Source organism: Callithrix jacchus, chromosome 10 (assembly GCF_049354715.1).
Source record: "Callithrix jacchus isolate 240 chromosome 10, calJac240_pri, whole genome shotgun sequence".
NCBI classification, from domain to species: Eukaryota; Metazoa; Chordata; class Mammalia; order Primates; family Cebidae; genus Callithrix; species Callithrix jacchus.
The window spans coordinates 63,896,203-63,918,157 of record NC_133511.1 but is presented as its reverse complement, the minus strand read 5'-3'; the positions used below and the strand labels follow the sequence as shown (position 1 = coordinate 63,918,157).

Below are 21,955 nucleotides of genomic sequence, written 5' to 3'. Positions count from 1 at the left end.
CCCATTTTATAGTTAATATGGCCCAATGTAAGTTAAAGCAGGCCCTTCAAGGATTAAAACTCATTATATAAAACCTTATTTTTAAAGAGTGATTATCCCCCCACTACTCTCCATTTAGCAGCCTAATTTTGCCTACGTTCAAATCTGGAAAAACATATATATTTTTATGTATATACATTTTAATATATAAAATGTATTGTATGTAAATTTAATATGTATTTTAAATATATAAATGTGTATACATGGTACCTGTGATGGATCACTACAACTCAACATTGTGGTCTCATCCATTAGGCCACCATACCTAGTATTAAAATTAAACTAATTTTATTCAATCAGCAACTAATAAATACTCTTATAGAGGTGTCTATTTCTACAGCCCTTCAGGCAGTTTGCCTCTGCCTCTGAAGGGACACGATGCACTTTTATAGGCTACTGTGAGGTCTGTCATCACACACTGTCTTTACAGACAAGATGCACCTTCTCCAAGAGCACAGGTACAACACTGCACTGAGAACATCCTCCTCCAAGGAGATTTCATTTGACTCACACTCACATTTGAGCTTAAAGAGGAAGCAGGCAGTCACTGGTAGCTAAGGAAGCCTGTAGCTGCCCTCCTCCTCTTCATCCTATCCCTAAGGAGGAGGGGTGATGTCAAGGATTGGTCAGATTCTGGTCAAGTGAACAAAGCCAGGGCCTGGGGTGGAACCTCAGTGTGTGAAATAAAGGGGCTGAAAGCTGGTCCCAGGCTGGGGATGGCTCCCTTCTACTTCTTCTCTCTCAGACACTGCAGGTAAGATGGGAGCCTGGGCTTATTCCTATCGGGAGGGAGGTGCATTTTTCCTTCTTCCCATTCCCCTCTCAACAGAGTCCCAAGAAAGAACAGGGGGAGGCCAAGGAGAAAGAAATGAGGACAAAACAGCCCCTACTACACAGGTCCAGTGCAGACCCCAGAGGTCAGGGCTTCATGCTGGGGCTTGGGGTCAAAGCCCTAACAGATAATAAAGGGTTTTTTGCTTGTGAAATCTGCTATACAAATATTCCTCCAAGAATACCCTGGGATAGTAGGGGCGGGTGGGTGTCCCTGGAATCTGTCTTCCAGCTATCCATCTCTCAGCCTCAAACCAGAGGAGGGAATGACCAAAGTAGTTTCTGGGAAAAGAAGGGGGAATTCCTGGAGGGGTGCAGTAGCTCACACCTGTAATCCCAGCACTTTGGGAAGCCATGGCGGGTGGATCACCTGAGGTCAGGAGTTGGAGACCAGCCTGGCCAACATGGTGAAACCCCCCGTCTCTACTAAAAATACAAAAAATAGCTGGGCGTGCCTCAGGAAGCTGAGGCAGGAGAATCACTGGAACCCGGGAGGCAGAGGTTGCAGTGAGCCAAGAAAAAGAAGAAGGGGGGGAATTCTAGGCAGAGTGAATAGCATTCCAAAGGCAAGCAATAAATGGATGTCTTAATATGTGTGGAGCAATAAACAGAGTGAGAAAGGCCTGCAGTTAGGGGATTACAGAGGAACTTTATACCATGCTGTGTGAGAAGTCTAGACTTCATCCATAAAAAGATGGTCTCCTGTGTTAGCCAACTGCTTGTGTTATTCTGGTGCTTGCTACACGCCAGGCATAGTTCTGAGTGCCTTACATGAATTAACTTATATCATTCTGGGACACTAAGATAAAGGACTTGCCCAAAGTCTACCAACAAGGAACCTGAGGTTCAAAGGGGTGGAATAAGTGACAGATCTGTTCTCTTTACCGAATTTGCTACTCGGCAGTCATGGCATCAGCAAAGAGACAGGTTCTGTTGACCCGGACTTACCGTGAGGTGACCTGGAGGAGGTGGTATCTGAGCTGAGTCATGAGAGACAAGGGGTCAGGGCCAGCAGAGGCTGGGAGAGTTTAAGGTGCCTGGGCTCCAGGATGCCTGAAGACTGCTTTGGGAAACAAGGGGATCCAGCAAAAAGAACCATAGAGAGAAATGCCCAATGCTTCACAGCAGGTCAAAGCCCCCAGGATGCACAGTGTGGCATCCAAGAACAGAGCTGAGCAAGCCAGCCCCGCCTTTGGATCAGCGCCTGGCCCCAACCTTTCACTTTACAGCAGAAGTTGGCTGTGATCCAGGATCTTCATTCAGTTTTATCAAAGTAAATGCAAATGTGTTTGAAAAAACAAGATTTATTGTTACATTAAGATTATTTTTGCTTCTAGAAATGATGGGAGGATGCTTTTTAATTTTTTTAAGTAGTATTTGTGTAGCACTTCAGCATAACCAGAATTCTTTCCTCATTTTATTGAAAAATGAGTGTTAACTTTCTCAGTTTTTCAAATGAGGACATTGACATCTAGGAGATTAACACAGGAAAGAAGCTGGGGCTCAAATTCAGTTATTCAGACTCCAAATTCTGTTTTCATTCTTTTTTTCTTTCATTCATTGAAAAAAAAAATACTGCATTCCCCAAATGTGCCAGGCACAGGACCATGCACTGAGTAGATAGCTGATGGTAAAATAGACAGAGCTTATCTCGCAGGCCCTCTTCTCACAGTGCTTCTAACACTGAGGCAGGAACATGTGAAGATACACTATATATTACTCTATGTCATATTTCTAATCAGCACTTGGTGATTACATTGACACTTTTGGAAGCTTCTCACACTTGCATTTGTACTTAGCTGCTCCCATTCTTTCACTGAATGCCTGCTTTGTGCCCATTCTTCGGTAGACACTGTATATGCACTGTAACACACAAGCAGCAGAGTTCAATCTGGTAACACCTATGTGCAAACTACCTGCAAGTATTTGTTGAGCACATACTTTTGGAAAAGCCATCTTTCAGCAAATATTTATTGGCACCTTGATAATCCTAACAGCTAATATTTACTGAATACTGTATGCCAAGGACCATAGTAAATTCTTTACACACATTATCATTTGGTCTTCACAGTAAGCCTTCAGAGGCAGGTATTTGAGAGCTTAAGTCAACATGCTCAAATTCATGACACTAGAGAGCAGTGGCAGTGGAATTTAAATCCAGGCATCCAGCATTTCCTACGACTCTGCTGTCCTAACCTCCCACCCTATGCAGGGCACTGGGAATACAACAGTGAACAACATTGGTGCAATCTCTGCCCTTAAAATGTTTACAGCCTAGGAGGGAAGATAACCTTTAAACAGTCATATGCTGGAATGTCTAACAGGGTACCTGGTCTTCTTTGAGCTTCATTCAAACTTCCCCAAGAATATGCCTTGTCAAGTGGATGCAGAGACTGAGTCTTTATGCAAGGAGAGGAGGGAGGGAGAAGTCAGTCCAGCAGGGGGAGAGCACAAAGAAAAGCTCCGAGGTAGGAAGAGGTCTGGCAGCCTGAGGCTGTGACTGGGCTGAGAGCAAGGCCAGGTGGATCACAGGGAAGCTAAGGAAAAGAGCATGAGGAGTGGCAAATAAATCTGCGTAATTCCAAGGTTCCTCTGGCTGCAGGAGGGGAGAGGTTAGCCGAGAGCAAGACAGCGTGTGGAGACGCCACGCAGGACACTACTTCATGTGAGGCAGGGATGTTAGTTTGGATCAGCCTATTGATAGAGGGAATGGTAGCATGTAGTTGATAAAAAAAAATGTAGAAGAGAATCGACGGGGCTTGTGTGGGGAAATGAGGGAAAGGAGGAAGTCAAGGAAGATTTTTGGCTTGAACAACCCAGTGGATGGCAGCACTCAGGACAGCTCTGGGGAGGAAGATGAGAGTTCAAGTTGCATCCAGGGTAGCTGTGGACAGCCATGGAGCTGATAAGTCAGGGGGCTGCTTGGTCATGTGGCTCTAGAGCTCCAAGGTCCTAACAGTGAAGGAGATCATCTTGGACAAAGGTGAAATGAGTGTCTAAGACAGAGCCCTAGAGGCCTTCCACTATGAAAGGTTATTAGAGAGGTCAGGTGCAGTGGCTCACACCTGTAATCCTAGCATTTTGGGAAGTCCGGGCGGGAGGATCACTTGAGCCAAGCATTTGCGAGCAGTCTGGACAACATGGCAAGACTCTGTCTCTACAAAAAATAGAAAAAATCATCCACACATTGTGGCACACACCTGTGGTCCCAGCTATTCAGGAGGCTGAGGTGGGAGGATCACCTGAGCCTGGTAAGTGCAGGCTACAGTGAGCCATGATCACACCACTGCATTTCAGCCTGGATGACAGAGTGAGACTCTGTCTCAAAAAAAAAAAAGAGAGAGAGAAGAAGAAGGTCATTAGAGAGGGGGGATTGAGCAAAGGGAACTGAGAAACATAGTGAAAGAGAAAGGAGGAAAGGCAGGAGAGTGTGGAGTCTGTTTCAAGGAGGGAGTGGGAGCAGGGCACAATGGTTCATGCCTGTAATCTCAGCACTTTGGGGGCTGAGGTGGAAGGATCACTTGAACCCAGGAGTTCAAGACCAGACTGGGCAACATAGTGGGACCCTGTCTTTACCCCCCAAATTTTTTTTAATTAGCCAGGTGTGGTGGCACACTCCTGTAGAGCACCTCAGCTACTCCAAAAGCTGAAGTGGAAGGACTGCTTTAGCCTAGGTGTTCAAGGCTACAGTGAGTCATGATGGCACCACTGCACTCCAGCCTGGGTGACACAGTAAGGCCCTGTCTCAAATAAATAAATAAAAAAGCAATGGTCTGAGATTGTAGAACCTTATGTGCTGAATTTTTAGCAGGGCACAGTTAAATACAGAAAAGGTTGTTCTGACCTGGGATTCGTCCCTGGGGGTTTTCATGAAGGCCATGCCTGAGGTGCACCTGGACAGGCGACCTGCAGGAGAGGGGCTGAGGGTGAATGTTCGGGAACAGCAAATATATCAGCAGGTAGACTCAGGAGGCAGAGCTAGAGGATTCCATGGAGGTCACATCACCCATGAGGTCCTATCACCCATGTAACTTAGTCACTGGCCACTTCATGCTCATTTCATGGTCACAACTCTGCAGTAGTAATTCATAACTCTTTGTCACAGATAACAACACTCAGACCCAGACATGGGAATTGACTGTTCAGACAGTGCAGATGGAAGCGGGGAAGGCAGAATTCAACTCTGGGTCTCAGGCCAGTGCTATTACCTCATGCTTCCTCGATTCGGGTGGCAAGAAGAGATTAGTGAGGATGCAGGCTAGGCAGAGGTAGAGAGGAGGGAATAAGTGAGAGGGATGTAAGATGCGGACAGCAGGTAGCAGCTGAGAAGGACAAGGAAGAAGTTTGGGACTTCTGGCTGCAGTAGTCAGGTGAACGGATGTGCGAACAGCAGGGTATGGGTTCAGGGGAAGATGGAGACTCAAACGATGAGTCCGACGAGTGGCCTACTGACAAGTAGTGGGGCGGAGTTGTCAGGAGGCAAAGAGAGACACAGATCTGAAGTTCAGAGGAACGGTCCAGCCTGTGGGAGGCCAGAGAGAGTCAGTGTAATCTTGGATTTTGGTTCCTTTTTACCACTTAACAGCAAAGTTAAGAAGGTTCTGGGAGAGAGGTGACGGGTTATGGGTGGCATCCCGCCAGTGTCAAAGACGACTTCCGGCTCACCTCTGACTCAGTTTCCCCCACAGATGACTTTTCTCTGCCGCAGGTCCCTGAATCTCAAGACTCTGGCCTGCCTCCTGGTGGGCGTGAGTTTCTTGGCACTGCAGCAGTGGTTCCTCCAGGTCCCGAGGTCCCCGCAAGAGGAGAGGTCCCCGCAGGAGGAGACGCCAGAGGGCCCCACCGACGCTCCCGCAGCTGCCGCTCTGCCCTCGGTGCTCGTCCCCGGGCCCCAGTGCATGGCCAACGCCTCAGCCAACGCCACAGCCGACTTCGAGCAGCTGCCCGCGCGCATCCAGGACTTCCTGCGGTACCGCCACTGCCGCCACTTCCCGCTGCTCTGGGACGCCCGGGCCAAGTGCGCAGGCAGCCGCGGCGTCTTCTTGCTTCTGGCCGTGAAGTCGGCGCCTGCGCACTACGAGCGGCGCGAGCTCATCCGGCGCACGTGGGGTCAGGAGCGCAGCTACGAGGGGCTGCAGGTGCGCCGCCTCTTCTTGCTGGGCACCCCGGGACCCGAGGACGAGGCGCCCGCCGAGCGGCTGGCGGCGCTGGTGGCGCTGGAGGCGCGCGAGCACGGCGACGTGCTGCAGTGGGCCTTTGCCGACACCTTCCTCAACCTCACGCTCAAGCACGTGCACCTGCTGGACTGGCTGGCGGCGCGCTGCCCGCACGCGCGCTTCCTGCTCAGCGGCGACGACGACGTGTTCGTGCACACCGCCAACGTGCTCCGGTTCCTGCGGGCGCAGCCGCCCGGCCGCCATCTGTTCTCAGGCCAGCTAATGCAGGGCTCCGTGCCCATCCGCGACAGCTGGAGCAAGTACTTCGTGCCCCCGCAGCTCTTCCCCGGGTCCGTCTACCCGGTGTACTGCAGTGGCGGCGGCTTCCTCCTGTCCAGCGCCACGGCCCGGGCCCTGCGCTCGGCCGCCCGCCAAACCCCGCTCTTCCCCATCGACGATGCCTACATGGGCATGTGTCTGGAGCGGGCCGGCCTGGAGCCCAGCGGCCACGAGGGCATCCGGCCCTTCGGCGTGCAGCTGCCTGGCGCGCGGCAGCCTTCCTTTGACCCCTGCATGTACCGCCAGCTACTGCTGGTGCACCGCTTCGCACCCTACGAGATGCTGCTCATGTGGAAGGCGCTGCACAGCCCAACGCTCAGCTGTGACCGGGAACACCGGGTCTCCTGAAGCCAGGTGGGTGGCCTAAGCCCCAGGCCTCCACCCGTGACGGTGTCCATGCTGAGAAGGCAGCTTTCCCACCCCAGGTACCTTCCGTCCTGCCCAGCTCTGTGCACCTGAAACCCAGCTGCACACTGAAATCAGCAAGGTGTGAGGGATGTGAGAAATAACTGCATCCTGCCTGCATGTCCTGAAGTTTCGATTGGATTGGTCTGGGGTGACCCAAGACGTGTTAAGTATTTTTTAAGTTCCTCCAGTGATTCGAATGTGCAGTTAGACCTGAGAACCACTGGGCTAGAATGTCTGTCTGTTCATCCTCGAAAACCCAGCTCCACCACCCCCTCCTCAAGCCTTCCCGGACACCTGGCTCCCATACTCGGGTCTTTGTGGGCAGTGGAGCAAGGGATACCTGGGAGCGTGGGAGCAAGGATCAGTGTGCCCTGCCATGTGCCTACAAATGTGAGTTGCCATTTCCACCATTTCCTCTACAAGTGAGTGGAGCTGGAGCTGGGCTGACAGTCTCAGGTGGATCCCACTTCCCTCTCCCCCCAGAAGTCAGTCACATGTAGCTGAGTTGCTTGTGGCAGCCTTCCTCTCACAGCTGTCCCAGTAGCCCATGAGGTAGAAATCAAGTGGAAAACAGAGGCCTGGTCAGACAGTGACTAATCCAGGGCCATGTCATTCTCAGCACCCCATTTTGATCCCCTCCGCACTTACCCCGACCAAAGTTAATGGCCTGGTTGGGTCCTCCCCACCAATGCTCACCCCCACAGGTCAGAGACAGGCTCCTTGCTGGGGTCTGGGCCTCAGGGTCAGTGGGCCTTGGACAACCCAACAGGGAGTTCTGGGGAGTTCAAAGTGGAGAAAAGCTGATGGGAACATGGAGGCCAGCGTTGGGGAGGCTGTGGAGGCAGGTGTGTAGGATTGTGTTTGGGAGGTGGGAGATCTGAAATGGAGGTGGATAGTGGTTAAGAGAATGTGCAGGGCTTCCTGGGAACTTGGTGACTGGGGATCTGAGAACCAGGCTGTGGTCCTGACCTGAAGCAGTTACAGCTGCCAGTCATCTTGGCAATATAGAAAATCAAGGAAACAGCCTACGGGCAGGCAGAAGTGTGTGTCAGCAAGGTCCCAACTATATAAGATGGACGCAGGGACTTGCCTTCAGAGAGGAAAGAACCTGGGCAGAAAGTCAGAAGACTGGCCAAAGGACCTTCCTTGCCTTCAGGACAAAGGCCAGACTCCTGAGTCCTGCATTTCCGGTTCAACGGGCTGCTGCTCACTGCTCCCTCCCTCCCAGCCCCCCACTGTCGGCCTCCAGCCAGTGGGCAATGCCCATGCTTTGTTCTACTGCCTCTGCATTTTGCACAAGCTCTGACTGGGTTACTGAAATGTCCTCTAACCACCACCATCCTGCATATCTCTTGCACCAGTTAGGATGCCTGTGGGGGAGGCTGCCAGCTGCCCACCTGAGTCAGCTGCCCCCTTCCTCCCAGGCACTCACCTAGACTACATTTCCCAGCACCCCATCCCCTGCAGTTAGATGTGGCCCTGTGACTAGGCCCTCATGGATGGACCAAGTGGATGAGGATCGTTGCTGCACCTGGGCTTGCCTATGCTCTTACTGCTTCCCCTTTGCTGGAACATGGACGGACCTGAGACTCAGCTCTGACTTTGCAAGTGAGGACAACGCTCCAGGCCCAAGCCAAAATTTCTCAACTATTGACATTTGGGGCAGGACAGTTCTTTGTTGTAGGGGCAAGTCCTATTCATTGTAGAACATTCAGCAGCATTCCTGTCCTCCACTCACTAGATACTAGTATCACAGCCCAAGTGCTTACACCCAAAGTATCTCCAGACGTTGCAAAATGTACCTGGTGGGCAAATTCACCCTAGCAGAAAACAACTGGCCTAGAGGAAGGCAGAGAAACAAGAGAATTCCTGAGTTCCTATATGGAGCAGAGGTGCCCAGGGACTGACCTGGCATACTCGGCTCAGACTACTGAGGAAGACAAACTTCTATGCTTTTTAAAAAATTATAGATAGAACAATATGGACAAAAACTTTTATGGTTTTGAGCCTCTGGAGTTTGTCGACTCTGTTACAGCAGCCTTACCCTGCTAATATTTTAGTCTATTCAGGCTGCTGTAACAAAAATACCATAAACTGGGTGTCAGGACATCTTGAAAGTTCAGGAGGCTGGGAAATCTAAGGTCAGTGTCCCAGCAGATTTGGTGTCTGGTGAGGGCCCATTACTCACTGCCTTCTTGCTGTGTCTCTGCATGGTGGGAGGGGCATGCAAGCTCCCACGGCCTCTTTTATGGGGCCCAGATCCCATTGGTGAGTGTTCTGCCATCATCACCTCATCACCTTCAGGGCTAGGATTTCAACATAAAAATTTGAGGGAAACAGACATTCCAACCGTAGCACTTAAGTCATCTGCTGTGTCCCCTGTGATCCGTTGTTTCTCACCAAATAGACTGGCTGCTCCCAGAGGGAAAGGCCATGTCTTATTTACATCAGGGCTGGCACAGATTTACACAGAGAGAACCAGTGGCAAGTCCCATCACTCCCACTCTGGGAACTCTCACCTCTCTGAGCCTCTCTTTCTGATATGATTTGGCTTTGTGTCCCCACCCAAATCTGATCTTGAATTGTAATTCCCACATGTCAGGGGATTGGACAGGCAGGAGGTGTTTGGACAATGGGGGTGGTCTTCCCCATGTTCTTGTCTTGATAGTGTGTTCTCACGAGAGGTGATGGTTTTTTTTGTTTTTTTCTTTTTTTTTTTGAGACAGTTTCACTCTTGTTACCCAGGCTGGAGTGCAATGGCGCCATCTCGGCTCACTGCAACTTCTGCCTCTTGGGTTCAAGCAATTCTCCTATCTCAGCCTCCCGAATAGCTGGGACTACAGGCACATACCACCACACCTGGCTAATTTTTGTATTTTTAGTAGAGATGGGGTTTTCACCTTGTTGACCAGGATGGTCTGGATTTCTTGACCTCATGATCCACTGGCCTCGGCCTCCCAAAGTGCTGGGATTATAGGTGTGAGCCACCACACCCGGCTGAGGTGATGGTTTTAAAGTGCGGCACTTCCTTGTTTTCGCTCACACTCCCTCCTGCTGCCTTGTGAAGAAGCTGTCTGTTTTCCCTTTGCTTTCCGCCATGATTGTAAGTTTCCTGAGGCCTCCTAGCCATGCTTCCTGTTAAGCCTGCAGAACTGAGTCAATTAAACCTCTTCCCTTTATAATTACCCAGTCTCAGATAGCATCCTTTATAGCAGTGTGAAAATGAACTAATACACTTTCCACAGTAATGTTCCGTGCCAGGGCCATGTAAATCCTCTGTAAGCCACATAGGAGGGCACTGTCATTCTGCTGGCTTACTGGCAGCTCTGAGAGGTCAAAGGAAGCAGGAGGAGGTGGCAATTCCAGTTGACCTTTCTGCAGCCCTTGCCATGGGTCTCCAGTAGCCACAGCCTCTTGTCCCTTGCTGGTCTTTTTTCTGAGCAGGCCATAACAAGTATTTCTAAATGATTTCGGGGTGAGTGGATGAATGGATGCATGCCACCTGTCCCAGTGGTATGGACTGCATCTCTTCGGACAGCAGTCCCCAACCTTTTTGGCACCAAGGACTCATTTTGTGGAAGACAGTATTTCCACAGACCAATGTGGGGGATGGTTTTGGCAAGATTCAAGTGCATTACATTTATCGTGCACTTTCTTCCTGTTATTATTACATTGTAATATGTGATGAAATAATTATACAACTCACCATAATGTAGAATCAGCGGGAGCCCTGAGCTTGTTTTCCTGCAACTACACAGTCCCATCAGGGGTGATGGGAGACAGTGATAGATTATCAGGCAGTAGATTCTCAGTAGGAGCATGCAACCTTCCACTTCTAAGGACCCTGTAGCTACATTGGGCCTACCTAGATAACCTGGGATTCTCTTCCTATCTTAAAGTCTGCTGATGAGCAGCCTTCATTCTGCCTCAACCTTACTTTCCTTTGCCATGTAACATGGTGACATGCAACATGTAACATTCTCATGTAACATGTAGCAGGCACAGGTTCCAGGTATTTAGGGTATGGACAGCTTTTTGGGGGGCCGTTATTATTCACCACAGTGCCCAGTAAATATTTATTGTGGAATAAATCAACAGTAATGAATGCACAAAAATAAATCAGTGAACAAGAGTGCTTCTTCCACACAGACCTCCTAGATGCAAACTCTCATTCTGGACTACTGAGTGTCGTTGATTCTGAATTCCCGCCCCTAGCCGCCATTTGTCAAGTGCTTACAAGATACAGGAAAACAGGAATGATGAGGCCAGAATGTAGACGGGTCCTCTGGAAGGTCCAAATTGTGCTTTGACACAAAATCACACAAAAGGTGCTTTTATAGCCTCCTGCCATTTCCCTGACAGACAAGCAGATTATCCCCATTCTATTCCTAGAAACGAAGATTCAGGACCTTGCTGGCTCCAAGGCTTGGGAAGCCGATGTTACGGGTGGGCTGAGTGACTCTGGGTCCTGGCCACCCGGTCTCTGAAGGTTGCACTCGCGTCCAGGCCCAGGGAAGTCTGCAGTACCCGCGCAGCCCCGGCAGTATCGGGCGCCAAGTGGCTCATCGCTCACCAAAGCCCTGGCCGGGTGCTCCCCGCCCCGCTATCCGGCTCATGCGGCCTGTGGCCGCCAGGGGGCGCACCCCGCCCCTCGGATCCCGCACACACCCGGACTCCACAGAGCAGCCCCGGAGCGCGGGCCTTCAACGGCCCTAGTGAGGCCAGCATGACTTTGACACTCAAAGAGCTCAAACCCCCAAGGATTCCAGGAGCAGGGAAGATGATGCGCCTATCTCAGGAACCTAGATGAAAGCAAAAATCTTACGCAAAATGCTAGCACACAAAATGCGGTGACAGGTAAAAAGAATATCAGGACGGAGACGAGTTTATCCCAGAAATTCCAGAGGGGCTTAGCATTAGAAAAACAGCCAGACTACGTAAATAAGACAGGATGATCGATCAGTCAATGCGGTGCATTGCATCAAGAGAAATATGAGCACTTCAGAGGCATGGGAAAGACGTTTATTAAAATTCAACATCCATTAGTGATTTTAAAGAAAATCTTACTAGTAAGAGGTGAAAGCATTTGACAGCATTTCACTTAAGGTTAGGAGCAAGATGAGATGTGCCATCTTCACTACTTCTGTTCGGAATTGTCCAGGCCTGGAAAGCACACAAAGACAAGAACAGATACAGAAATATAATAACTGGAAACAGAGAAAGAAATTTTTCAAAATCTCAGAAGTTTAGAACCCTATCAGATCCAACTGTCCTTTCTGTAACAAATTAATGCCACTCTCCCATCCTGAAATGAAATAGTTAGATAATATAACACCTCCACACACATATTTTCAAAAAACCAATACAGTGCTTTAATTGTAATATGAGGTAAATAAAAGAAAAATACCTTAAAATGTTCATATTGATTATGTAAATTCTTAGGTCTAACAACAAAAAATTAAACTCCCCTGCAAATTTCCAAATCTCCCCCTAGGGGGCAGTACACCTCTTCAAGAACTATTATTCTGCATGGAAAAGCCCTCGATAACCACAGACACGCACAAACCCTCCAGATAATACAGATTAATAAGAAAAAGTAGCAACTACTCTAGATAAAAAAATCAATATAAAAAAAATCTAGGCTGAGGCAGGTGGATTGCTTGACAGCATTTCACTTAAGGTTAGGAGCAAGATGAGATGTACCCATCTTCACTACTGGGATCGCTTGAGCCCAGGAGTTTGCAACCAGCCCAGGCAACATGGTGAAACCCCAGCCCTTCAACGAATACAAAAATTAGCTGGGCATGGTGGTGGCATTTGTAATCTCAGCTACTCGGAAGGCAGAGGTGGGAGGATCCTTTGGGTCCGAGAGGTCGAGGCTGCAGTGAGTCCTGATAGTGCCACTGCACTCCAGTCTGAGTGACAACCTGTCTCAAAAATATGAAACAAAACAAAACAAAATCTGTTTAATTCCTGGATAGTAGCAACGAGCAGTCAGGAAAAGTCAGTCTTTTTATTTTTATTTTTTATTTTTTTGAGACGGAGTTTCGCTCTTGTTACCCAGGCTGGAGTGCAATGGCGCGATCTCGGCTCACCGCAACCTCCGCCTCCTGGGTTCAGGCAATTCTCCTGCCTCAGCCTCCTGAGTAGCTGGGATTACAGGCACGCGCCACCATGCCCAGATGATTTTTTGTATTTTTAGTAGAGACGGGGTTTCACCATGTTGACCAGGATGGTCTCGATCTCTTGACCTCATGATCCACCCGCCTCGGCCTCCCAAAGTAAAGTCATTTTTTTTAAAGTGTCAACTAAATCTAAAACAAGCTATGCAAGAAAACAATTAAAAATTATGTTTTAAAATTATGTTTAAAACATAATTTTGTTTATAATTATGTTTAAAAATTATGTTTTTAAAAATTCTGTTTTTAATTGTTTTCTTGCATAGCTTGTTTTAGATTTAGTTGACACTTAAAAAAAAATGGCTTTACTTTGGGAGGCCGAGGCGGGTGGATCATGAGGTCAAGAGATCGAGACCATCCTGGTCAACATGGTGAAACCCCGTCTCTACTAAAAATACAAAAAATCATCTGGGCATGGTGGCGCGTGCCTGTAATCCCAGCTACTCAGGAGGCTGAGGCAGGAGAATTGCCTGAACCCAGGAGGCGGAGGTTGCGGTGAGCCGGGATCGCGCCATTGCACTTCAGCCTGGGTAACAAGAGCGAAACTCCGTCTCAAAAAAAAAAAAATTATGTTAAGATATATGTATCTTATGTTTCTTACATGTATATATCTTATGTATCTTTATGTCTTCTAGATATGAGGTATCTTATCTATAAGATATAGAGCTATATAAGATTTATATATAACTTTATTAGCAATTTATTAATCTTTTTATTAATCTATATATTTCTGAGACAGTCTCACTCTTGTCACCCAGGCTGGAGTGCAGTGGCATGATCTCAGCTCAGTGCAACCTCCACCTTCCGGGTTCAAGCTATTCTCATGCCTCAGCCTCCCAAGTAGCTGGGATTACAGGTATCCACCACAATGCCCAGCTAATTTTTGTATTTTTAGTAAAGACAGGGTTTTACCATATTGGCCAGGCTGGTCTCAAACTCTTTACCTCAGGTGATTCGCCTGCCTTGTCCTCCCAAAGTGCTGGGATTATAGGCATGAGCCACTGTGCCCAGCCTATATTTTACATATCTTAACATAATATGTATCTTATATGTTAGTATACATATATCTTAACATAATTTTAATATATATTAAATATATATTAAAATTATGATATTATATATACATAAATATGTGTGTATGTATATATATATATGTATATATATATATATGTATGTATATATATATTTGGAGACAAGGTCTCACTCTGTCTCCCAGGCTGGAGTGCAGTGGTGCGATAGATCACAACTCACTCATCACTAATGGCTCACTAACCCTGTATTGCTCAGGTTGGGCTTGAACTCCCGGGCTCAAGCGATCCTCCCACCTCAGCCTCCCAATGTCCTGGGATGACAGGCATGAGCCACTGCGTCTGGCTTTATTAAGATGCTTTTTAAAATACACAAAGTAATGCTCAGAGACATCATGTTTTAAAGTACCTCTAAGCCTCTGATTTCCTTGTGTCCTCACCGAAACCAGAAAACTTAATTATCATCCCAACTTGAAAGATGTGGACACTGTGCCCAGGTAGAGAAGAGACCCTGGACATCAAGGACTGAGGGCCTTGGCCTCCTGCCTGCCGTTCCTGGGCCCTAACCACCACCCCAGCCACCTTGCTTTGGGCCCACTACTCCCAGAGTCCACAGGCTAGCACTGTACAAAGCCAGAGGCCGGGTCTCCAAGCTTCAAAGAAAGGAGGCAGACAGCAATCTGGCTGTCTAGTCACCAGGGCACCTGGGAGTGTTCTATCTCCCACAATATCCCCGAGTCCACATTTCAATTAAAACTTACTGAAAATAGAAAACACACCAGGGAGGAAAAAATAAACCAGCCATAGCATTGTTCACGCTTTCAGTGGGAGGAAAGCATCCTGGCCCCCACCATCTCAGCTGCACGAGGAGCTGGGCAGGGTGGAGGGCAGAGCTCAAAGGCAAGGCCCCGTCTAGGTTCCCCCACCCCAATGCCACACCTACTCCCTCCCCCAAATCCTGAAGAAAGAGCAATAATGCCAGACGTGTTGGCTCACACCTGTAATCCCAGCACTTTGGGAGGCTGAGATGGACGGATCACGAGGTCAGGAGTTCGAGACCAGCCTGACCAACATGGTGAAACCCCACCTCTACTAAAAGTATAAAATTTAGTTGGACATGGTGGTGCACATCTGTAATCCCAGCTACTTGGGAGGCTGAGGCAGGAGAATTGCTTGAACCCAGGAGGCAAAGAATGCAGTGAGCCAACATCATGCCATTGCACTCCAGCCTGGGCAACAAGAACAAAACTGTGTCTCAAAAAAGAAAAAGAAAATATGATTACGGAGAGACAGGAAGTCCAAACCTGAATGGTTTTGAGAAATGCCCTCCCTGCCCGACTCCCTTGCATGGGAAAGAGGGTCCTGAGAGAAGTGGTGCCAGCCTAGCACCACGCAGCGGGTCTGCGGCAGAAGAGGAAGCCCAGGTGTGATCCTTGCTCAGAATCCAGCCCTGGAGAGGGCAGTCTGTGAGGGGTTTGAATGTCGGCCCCTGGGCCCCTGTGTTCAGTCGGCCAGGGCTACAGCCACCTGCCAGAGGAAGACATGGAGGACGGCCAGGGCCTGTAACTGCAAGCCCAGACCACAGGCCCCCAGTCTTGAACAGTAGTTTTCAAACCATGAACTGAGACCCATGTATGGGTCCTGAAATCAATTCAGAGTCTGAAACTCACATATAAAAAATTTAAAAAGAGTAAAATAGAAATATCAAGTGAATTACAGAGAGTAAAGATATCTTGATATAAAATATTATTCTTATTGTGGTTATAGTTTAAAAACAACAACAAATGTTTTGGCTGGGCACGGTGGCTCAGGCCTGTAATCCCAGCACTTTGGGAGGCCAAGGCAGGAGGATCACCTGAGATTGGGAATTCAAGACCAGCCTGACCAACATGGTGAAACCCCATCTCTTCTACAAATTAAAAAAAAAATTAGCCAGGCATGGTGGTGTGCATCTGTAATCCCAGCTACTTAGGAGACTGAGGCAGGAGAATCACTTGAACCCAGAAGGCAGAGGTTGCAGTGAGCCAAGATTATGCCACTGCACTCCAGCCTGGATGACAGAGCAAGACTCCACCTCAAAAACAGTAAAAAAAGAAAGAAAGAAAGAAAGAGGAAGAAAAGAAAAGAAAGGAAAAAATGTTTTTCCTTATAACAACAAAATTGCCAGATTCAAGGTCAATAAACAACCAACAGCATTTCTTTATACCAGTCATAATCAACTAGAAAATGTCATTAAAATATATATACCATTCATGATGTCTGGAACTTACTTTCCCATGGTTCAGAAAAAAAGAAGGAATGTTTGTGAATGAGGGAGGGGCATAAAGCAAATATAGCAAAACATTAGCAATTTATGAGTCCAAGTGAAGGGCATAAGAATGGTCATCGTTCTAGCCTTTCAACTTTTCTATAGGTTAATTTTTTTTTTTTTGAGGCAGAGTCTCACTCTGTCACCCAGGCAGGAGTGCAGTGGTGCAATCAGGGCTCATTGCAACCTCGACCTCCCAGGCTCAAGAAGATCCTCCTACCTCAGCCTCCTGAATAGCTGGAACTACAGGTATGCACCACCAAGCCCAGATAACTTTTTTAATTTTTAATTTTTTGTAGAGATGGAGTCTCCCTATGTTGCCAGGGCTGGTCTCGACCTCCTGTGCTGAAGCCATCTCCTGCTTCTACATTCCAAAGTGCTGGGATTACAGGCCTGAACCACCGTGCCCAGCCTAGACTGACATTGTAAAGAATGAATTAAAAATTGGGAGAAAATCCCAACCACAATAACAACAAAAACTAGAAAGCATCCAGGAATTAAGTGACTGTATAAGCCCTCCATGGGCAAAAAAAATGAATAAACTCTAATAAAGGACATAGACAATGCTCTGAATAAAATAGACAAAAAGGAGCACCTCTAAAACAGCCTCTAAAAATCCTGTCCTTTGTAACAGCATGGGTGAACCTGGGGAGCACTGTGTTAAGTGAAATAAAGCAGACACAAAAAGACAAACACTGCATAACCTCACTTATGTGTGAAATTTAATAGAGTAAAACTCCCAGAAGCAGAAAGTATAACGTTGGTTGCCAGGAGCTGGCAGAGAGGACAGATAGGGGCAGTGATGGTCCAAAAACACAAAATTTCAGGTAAACAGAAGGAATAAGCTCAAGAGATTTATTGTGCACAGCTAATAACAATGTACTGTGTACTTGAAAATTGTTAAGAAGGTAGACTTTAAATGTTCTCACTATAAAAGAAATTCTGTAAAGTGACAATGTTAATTAGCTTGGCCTGGCATGGTGGCTCACACCTGTAATCCCAACACTTTGGGAGGTAGATCACCTAAGGTATGACCAACATGGTGAAAACTCATCTTTACTAAAAATACAAAAATTAGTCAGGTGTGATGGTGTGTGCCTGTAGTCCTAGCTACTTGGGAGGCTGAGGCAGGAGAATTACTTGGACCACCAGGAGGCAGAGGTTGCCACAAGCCAAGATAGAACCACTGCACTCCAGCCTGGGTGACAGAGCAAGACTCACTCTCAAAAAAAAAAAAAGTTAATTAGCTCAAGTAAGCCATTCCACAATGTACACATATTTCAAAATGTCATGTTATACTTGATAAATATGTACAATTTTATTTGTTACTTTAAATCCATAAATAGAAATGTAAAAATAAACTATGCAATATTATATAGATATCCATTCTTCCCAAATTCATCTTGAAATTCAAAGCAACTATAATAAAAAATCCATTTGGATTTTTTTTAGGATGTTAATAAACTTACTCTAAAATGTAAATAAACAGCAAAATTACTCTAAAAATATAAGAGCTAAATTTGCCTTACTAGATATCACAAATATCACCAAAAAGCTGTGGTAATACAAAAAGCCTGGTACAAATAAAAGAGCAGTCCAGTGAACACAGGCGTGAACTCAGAGGTAGATGTTGCCTCTGTGGGAACAGAGCATGTAGGGAGACAACATCTCTGGAGTAGATGCTGTGAGGAAAACTGGCTCACTCAATGGAAAATATAAAACTGGATTCTTGCCTAATTCTGCATTCAAGAATCAATGCTAGCTGAGTTACAGACCTAAATTGGCATATGAAACCCTAAAGATGATGAAGGAAACTATCAGATACTATCTTGGGGCCTAGGTATGTGTAGAAAGTTAAAAGTTCCTCTTCAAAGTTTCCCTTCTTGTTAAAGAATAATTTTTTAAAATGTTAGAAATAATAGTTTCTTGTAAAGACTAACTTTCTTTAAAGCCTTGTTGCTTTTTCTAGTAACTCTTTGTTAAGCCCTATCCTATGTAGCTGTTAGATATAAGGGAATAAGTGCATTCTACGTCCTTATACTTTAACCAAGATATTTATGCTGGACATGGTCACAGGCATGCCCCAGATTTCAGCCTATGCCCCTTCCTTATTTGGGAATGTTATTACTTTTCTAAGTCCTTTTACAAGCAACTTTCTCTTTTCCTTTGTTCTACATTGCCTTTACCTATTTAGAAAAGTTTTAAGTTGTTAGCCAGTCAGATTTAGTTTAGATTGTGAGGTCTGGTTCTACCAACAGAGATCAGACACAGCAGTAAGAATCCAATGCATAATGAATAAATATGCTTGCCTTTCCTTTGTACTCTTGTGGCAAAATGGTTAATGAGCAGTACCCTTTCTGCAGAAAGTAAAATTGCCTTGCTGAGAAAATTTTTTGTCTGAATGCTAATTTTTCCTTGCAGTACCTAGGAACAAGCCTTCTGTTTCTAACAGTGTGGGAAAGGACTTTTCAAACAAAATTTCAAAGCCATAAACCATATCATTTGTTTGTTTTTGAGATGGTCTTGCTCTGTCACCCAGGCTGAAGTGCAGTGGCATGATCACAGCTTACCGTAGCCTCCAAGCCTCACCCTCTCAAGCAGCTGGGGCTCCAGGTATGTACCACCAAGCCTGGCTATTTTTGGATTTTTAGCAGAGATGAGGTTTTACCATGTTGCCCAGGCTGGTCTTGAACTCCTGGGCTCAAGTGATCCTCCCACTCAACTTCCCAAAGTACTGGGATTACAGGCTTGCACCATCACTCTTGGCCTCAAGTTTGAATGTGAATATATCAAGATTAAAGATTTCTGTTCAATGACAAACAAGGACAAAGACAATAGAGGCTAACAGTGGGAGAGACACATACACTGTCTAAACTCTACAAGGCATCAATAACCATGATAAACAAACCAAAACCCCAACAGGAGTGTGGGCAAAGGAAGCCAACATCACACTATATTCACACTATATTTACAAAAGAGGAAATGCCCCACTTTCACAGCAGATAAGAAGATCCTCAAAATTGTGAATGACCAGAATAAATGACAAACAAAACAATGAGATATCTGCACTTACAAATGAGCAAAAATTAGAAAGATCTAAAAATGCCAAGCATTGGCAAGGATGTGTAGATATGGGTCAGTGAGGAATGGGGAACAGGGCAGGGGTGGTGTTCTGAATAATATCCTGCCTTTGCTGTCAAATTAGGTGGCCCGTGTGTCTCATGCCATTCAACAGCAGGACTCTGAGGTAGGTGTTCCAAGGAGAGCTCATAAGCTGCATGTGGGAGGATGTTCATTGCACAGTGATTCCAGGTGGCAGGGAGCTAGCAGCCACCTGGATGTCCACCCCGCAAGGAGCAGCCAGTAAGTTGTGGGGGAGACGCCACGGCAAAAGTACTGCACCATCATTAGAGCCAACAGTACATTATGCATAGCAGCATAATGTAGGGATTTTAAAAGGAGGGATTTTAAGAACAGTGCTCAGTGCAAAAGTAAGAAACAGAAGGAGATAAAAGTATATTTATGTAAATAAAGAAGACACATTAGCCAAGCACACGTGCAAAAAAGATGCACATTAAATCCCTTAGATTGGTTGGCTCTGGCAGGAGTGGAATGGGAATGGGGATAGAGGGAATAAAGCGATTAAACCAAAGCAGGACTTAGCAACAACCATATGTGATGTTGATGTTATGCCAAGGACCAAGGAGTGGGCACATCAGCCTCTGCACCTGGCACCAAATCAGCCTGGGAAGCCCTATGTGGAGAAGGCCAGCAGGAGACTTTCTCTAAGCCCAGACCAGACTGGGAAGCTGGGAGAGGAGAGGGAGCGGGGACATGTTCAAAGGCTCCCAAAAGAGAGTGTATGGAGAAGGAAGAGAAAGACAGGCTCCTCAAGAAATGCTGAGCAAACAGGACCCAGGAAGCAAAGGCACTGGGAGGCCCTAGCTGACCAGCCCACTGCAGACCCACAGAGCTCCACCCAGAGCTGAAACACCCAAGGGCACTTGGGGCACCTCACCACAACACCTTGGCAATCACATTCCCGAGTAAGGCACAGAAGCCCATTATCCAGGTCTCTCTGTCAGAGGCAGTGGAACCAGAGTGACTCCATCTTGAACAGGGGCTGGGTAAAATGAGGCTGAGACCTGCTGAGCTGCATCCCGAGGAACTTAGGCATTCTCAGTAACAAGATGACATAGGAGATCAGGTGGGCAATAAAGAGAATATACCAAGACAGTTGTAGGTAAAGAAAGGCATATTTATTAAAGAAAGTAGGAAAATACATTGCAAGAAAGCAATGGGCAGGTTGGCAAGAGGGGAGCGGACTGCAAGGAGACAAAGGCTTGCTGAGTATTTTATAGGATGATGCTTGTGTTGTGTGCTGGAGAGGGCTTTGTGCAGTACTGATAATGCCAAGGTTGCAGTGAGATAACTTGCATTTTCTATCAGGCTCTGGTGATAGCTGGGCACAGGAACATTGTGAGTTATTTGCAAAGGAGGGCTATGTGTCCTGGACCATGAAGAAACGCAGACTTACAGCTTATCTCCTTTCTCCTTTTGCTTTTCCTGGGTCCCTCCAGCCTGACTCCCCCTCCCTAATTAGAACTCCACAGTCAGTGCAAGATACAGGTCTTAAAGACCTCTCTCATAAAACAGGATGCGGTAAAGAAGCTAGCCAAAACCTGCAAAAACCAAGATGGCAACAAAAAGGCCCTGTGGTCACCCTCACTGCTCATTATACACTAATTATAAACATTAGCAGCCCCATGACAGTTTACAGATGCCATGCAACATCAGGAAGTTACTCTGTATGGTCTGAAAGAAAGAGGAGCCCTTTGCTCTGAGAAAACCCTCACCCCTTTCCTGGAAAACTCATGAATAATTCATCCATTGTTTAGCATATAGTCAAGAAATAACCATAAAAATAGCCAACCCTCAGAGCTGCTCCTCTGCCTGTGGAGTAGCCATTCTTTTGTTTATTTACTTCTCTAATAAACTTACTTTCACTTTACTGTGTGGACTCACAGCAAATTCCTTCTTGCTTGAGATCCAATAAACCTCTTTTGGGGTCTGGGTTTGGACTGCTTTCCAGTAACATCTCCACAAGGCACTACTTGTAGAGATTTGGAAGCACTACTGGTCCCTTGGATAGAGGAAGCACGCTCTCTATTGGATTCTTCTCTATAATTGGATGGAGGGCTCTAATACAGAGAAATTGGATGATCTGCTATTCTGCGGGGTGGGGCCCTTGTTTGTTCCAGGCCTGAGAAAGCAGGTCATGCCTATTCTATTGATTATATTAGGGGAAGTGGGTCACACCGATCCCATAGCTGCCTTTCAACCTGGAGGCAGAGGCTACCCCACAGACCCCATTCCTCAAAGTGAGGCCACAACCCCCTTCGTCCCTATAGATGCCTCCCCTTGCCCAAAGCTAGGCTTTGTGCCAGGGAAGCCAGACAGTTAGGAAACACCACCTGCTTTGAAGGGTCAGCCTTCTGTTTGCCCTAGGGCTGCAGGGAAAACTTACAATCTTTTAGGGTTAAATCAACATTACCGCTGTGTCTTTAGAGATGCCCCTCTGCACCCTGGGACAGTCACTTATGGAATATTTCTGTTGCAATGCAGTCCTCTCCTCCCAGCAGCCCAGACTCAGCCTAGTCTGTGAAT

The 21,955-nt window shown here is 46.9% G+C and overlaps 1 protein-coding gene across 1 annotated transcript; it reads left to right on the top strand.

The window, feature by feature from the left end:
- Positions 1-2,167: 2,167 nt before the first annotated feature.
- On the top strand, positions 2,168-6,837 carry B3GNT6 (UDP-GlcNAc:betaGal beta-1,3-N-acetylglucosaminyltransferase 6). The gene has a single exon (XM_078340157.1). It carries the CDS (start codon positions 5,493-5,495, stop codon positions 6,711-6,713), a length of 1,221 nt encoding a protein of 406 aa, XP_078196283.1. The 5' UTR covers positions 2,168-5,492; the 3' UTR covers positions 6,714-6,837.
- The last annotated feature ends 15,118 nt before the right edge of the window (positions 6,838-21,955 follow it).

Bases quoted from the DNA above. Each gene is read 5' to 3' on its own strand.
- B3GNT6 (XM_078340157.1), top strand. From the start codon at position 5,493: ATGGGTGGCATCCCGCCAGTGTCAAAGACGACTTCCGGCTCACCTCTG.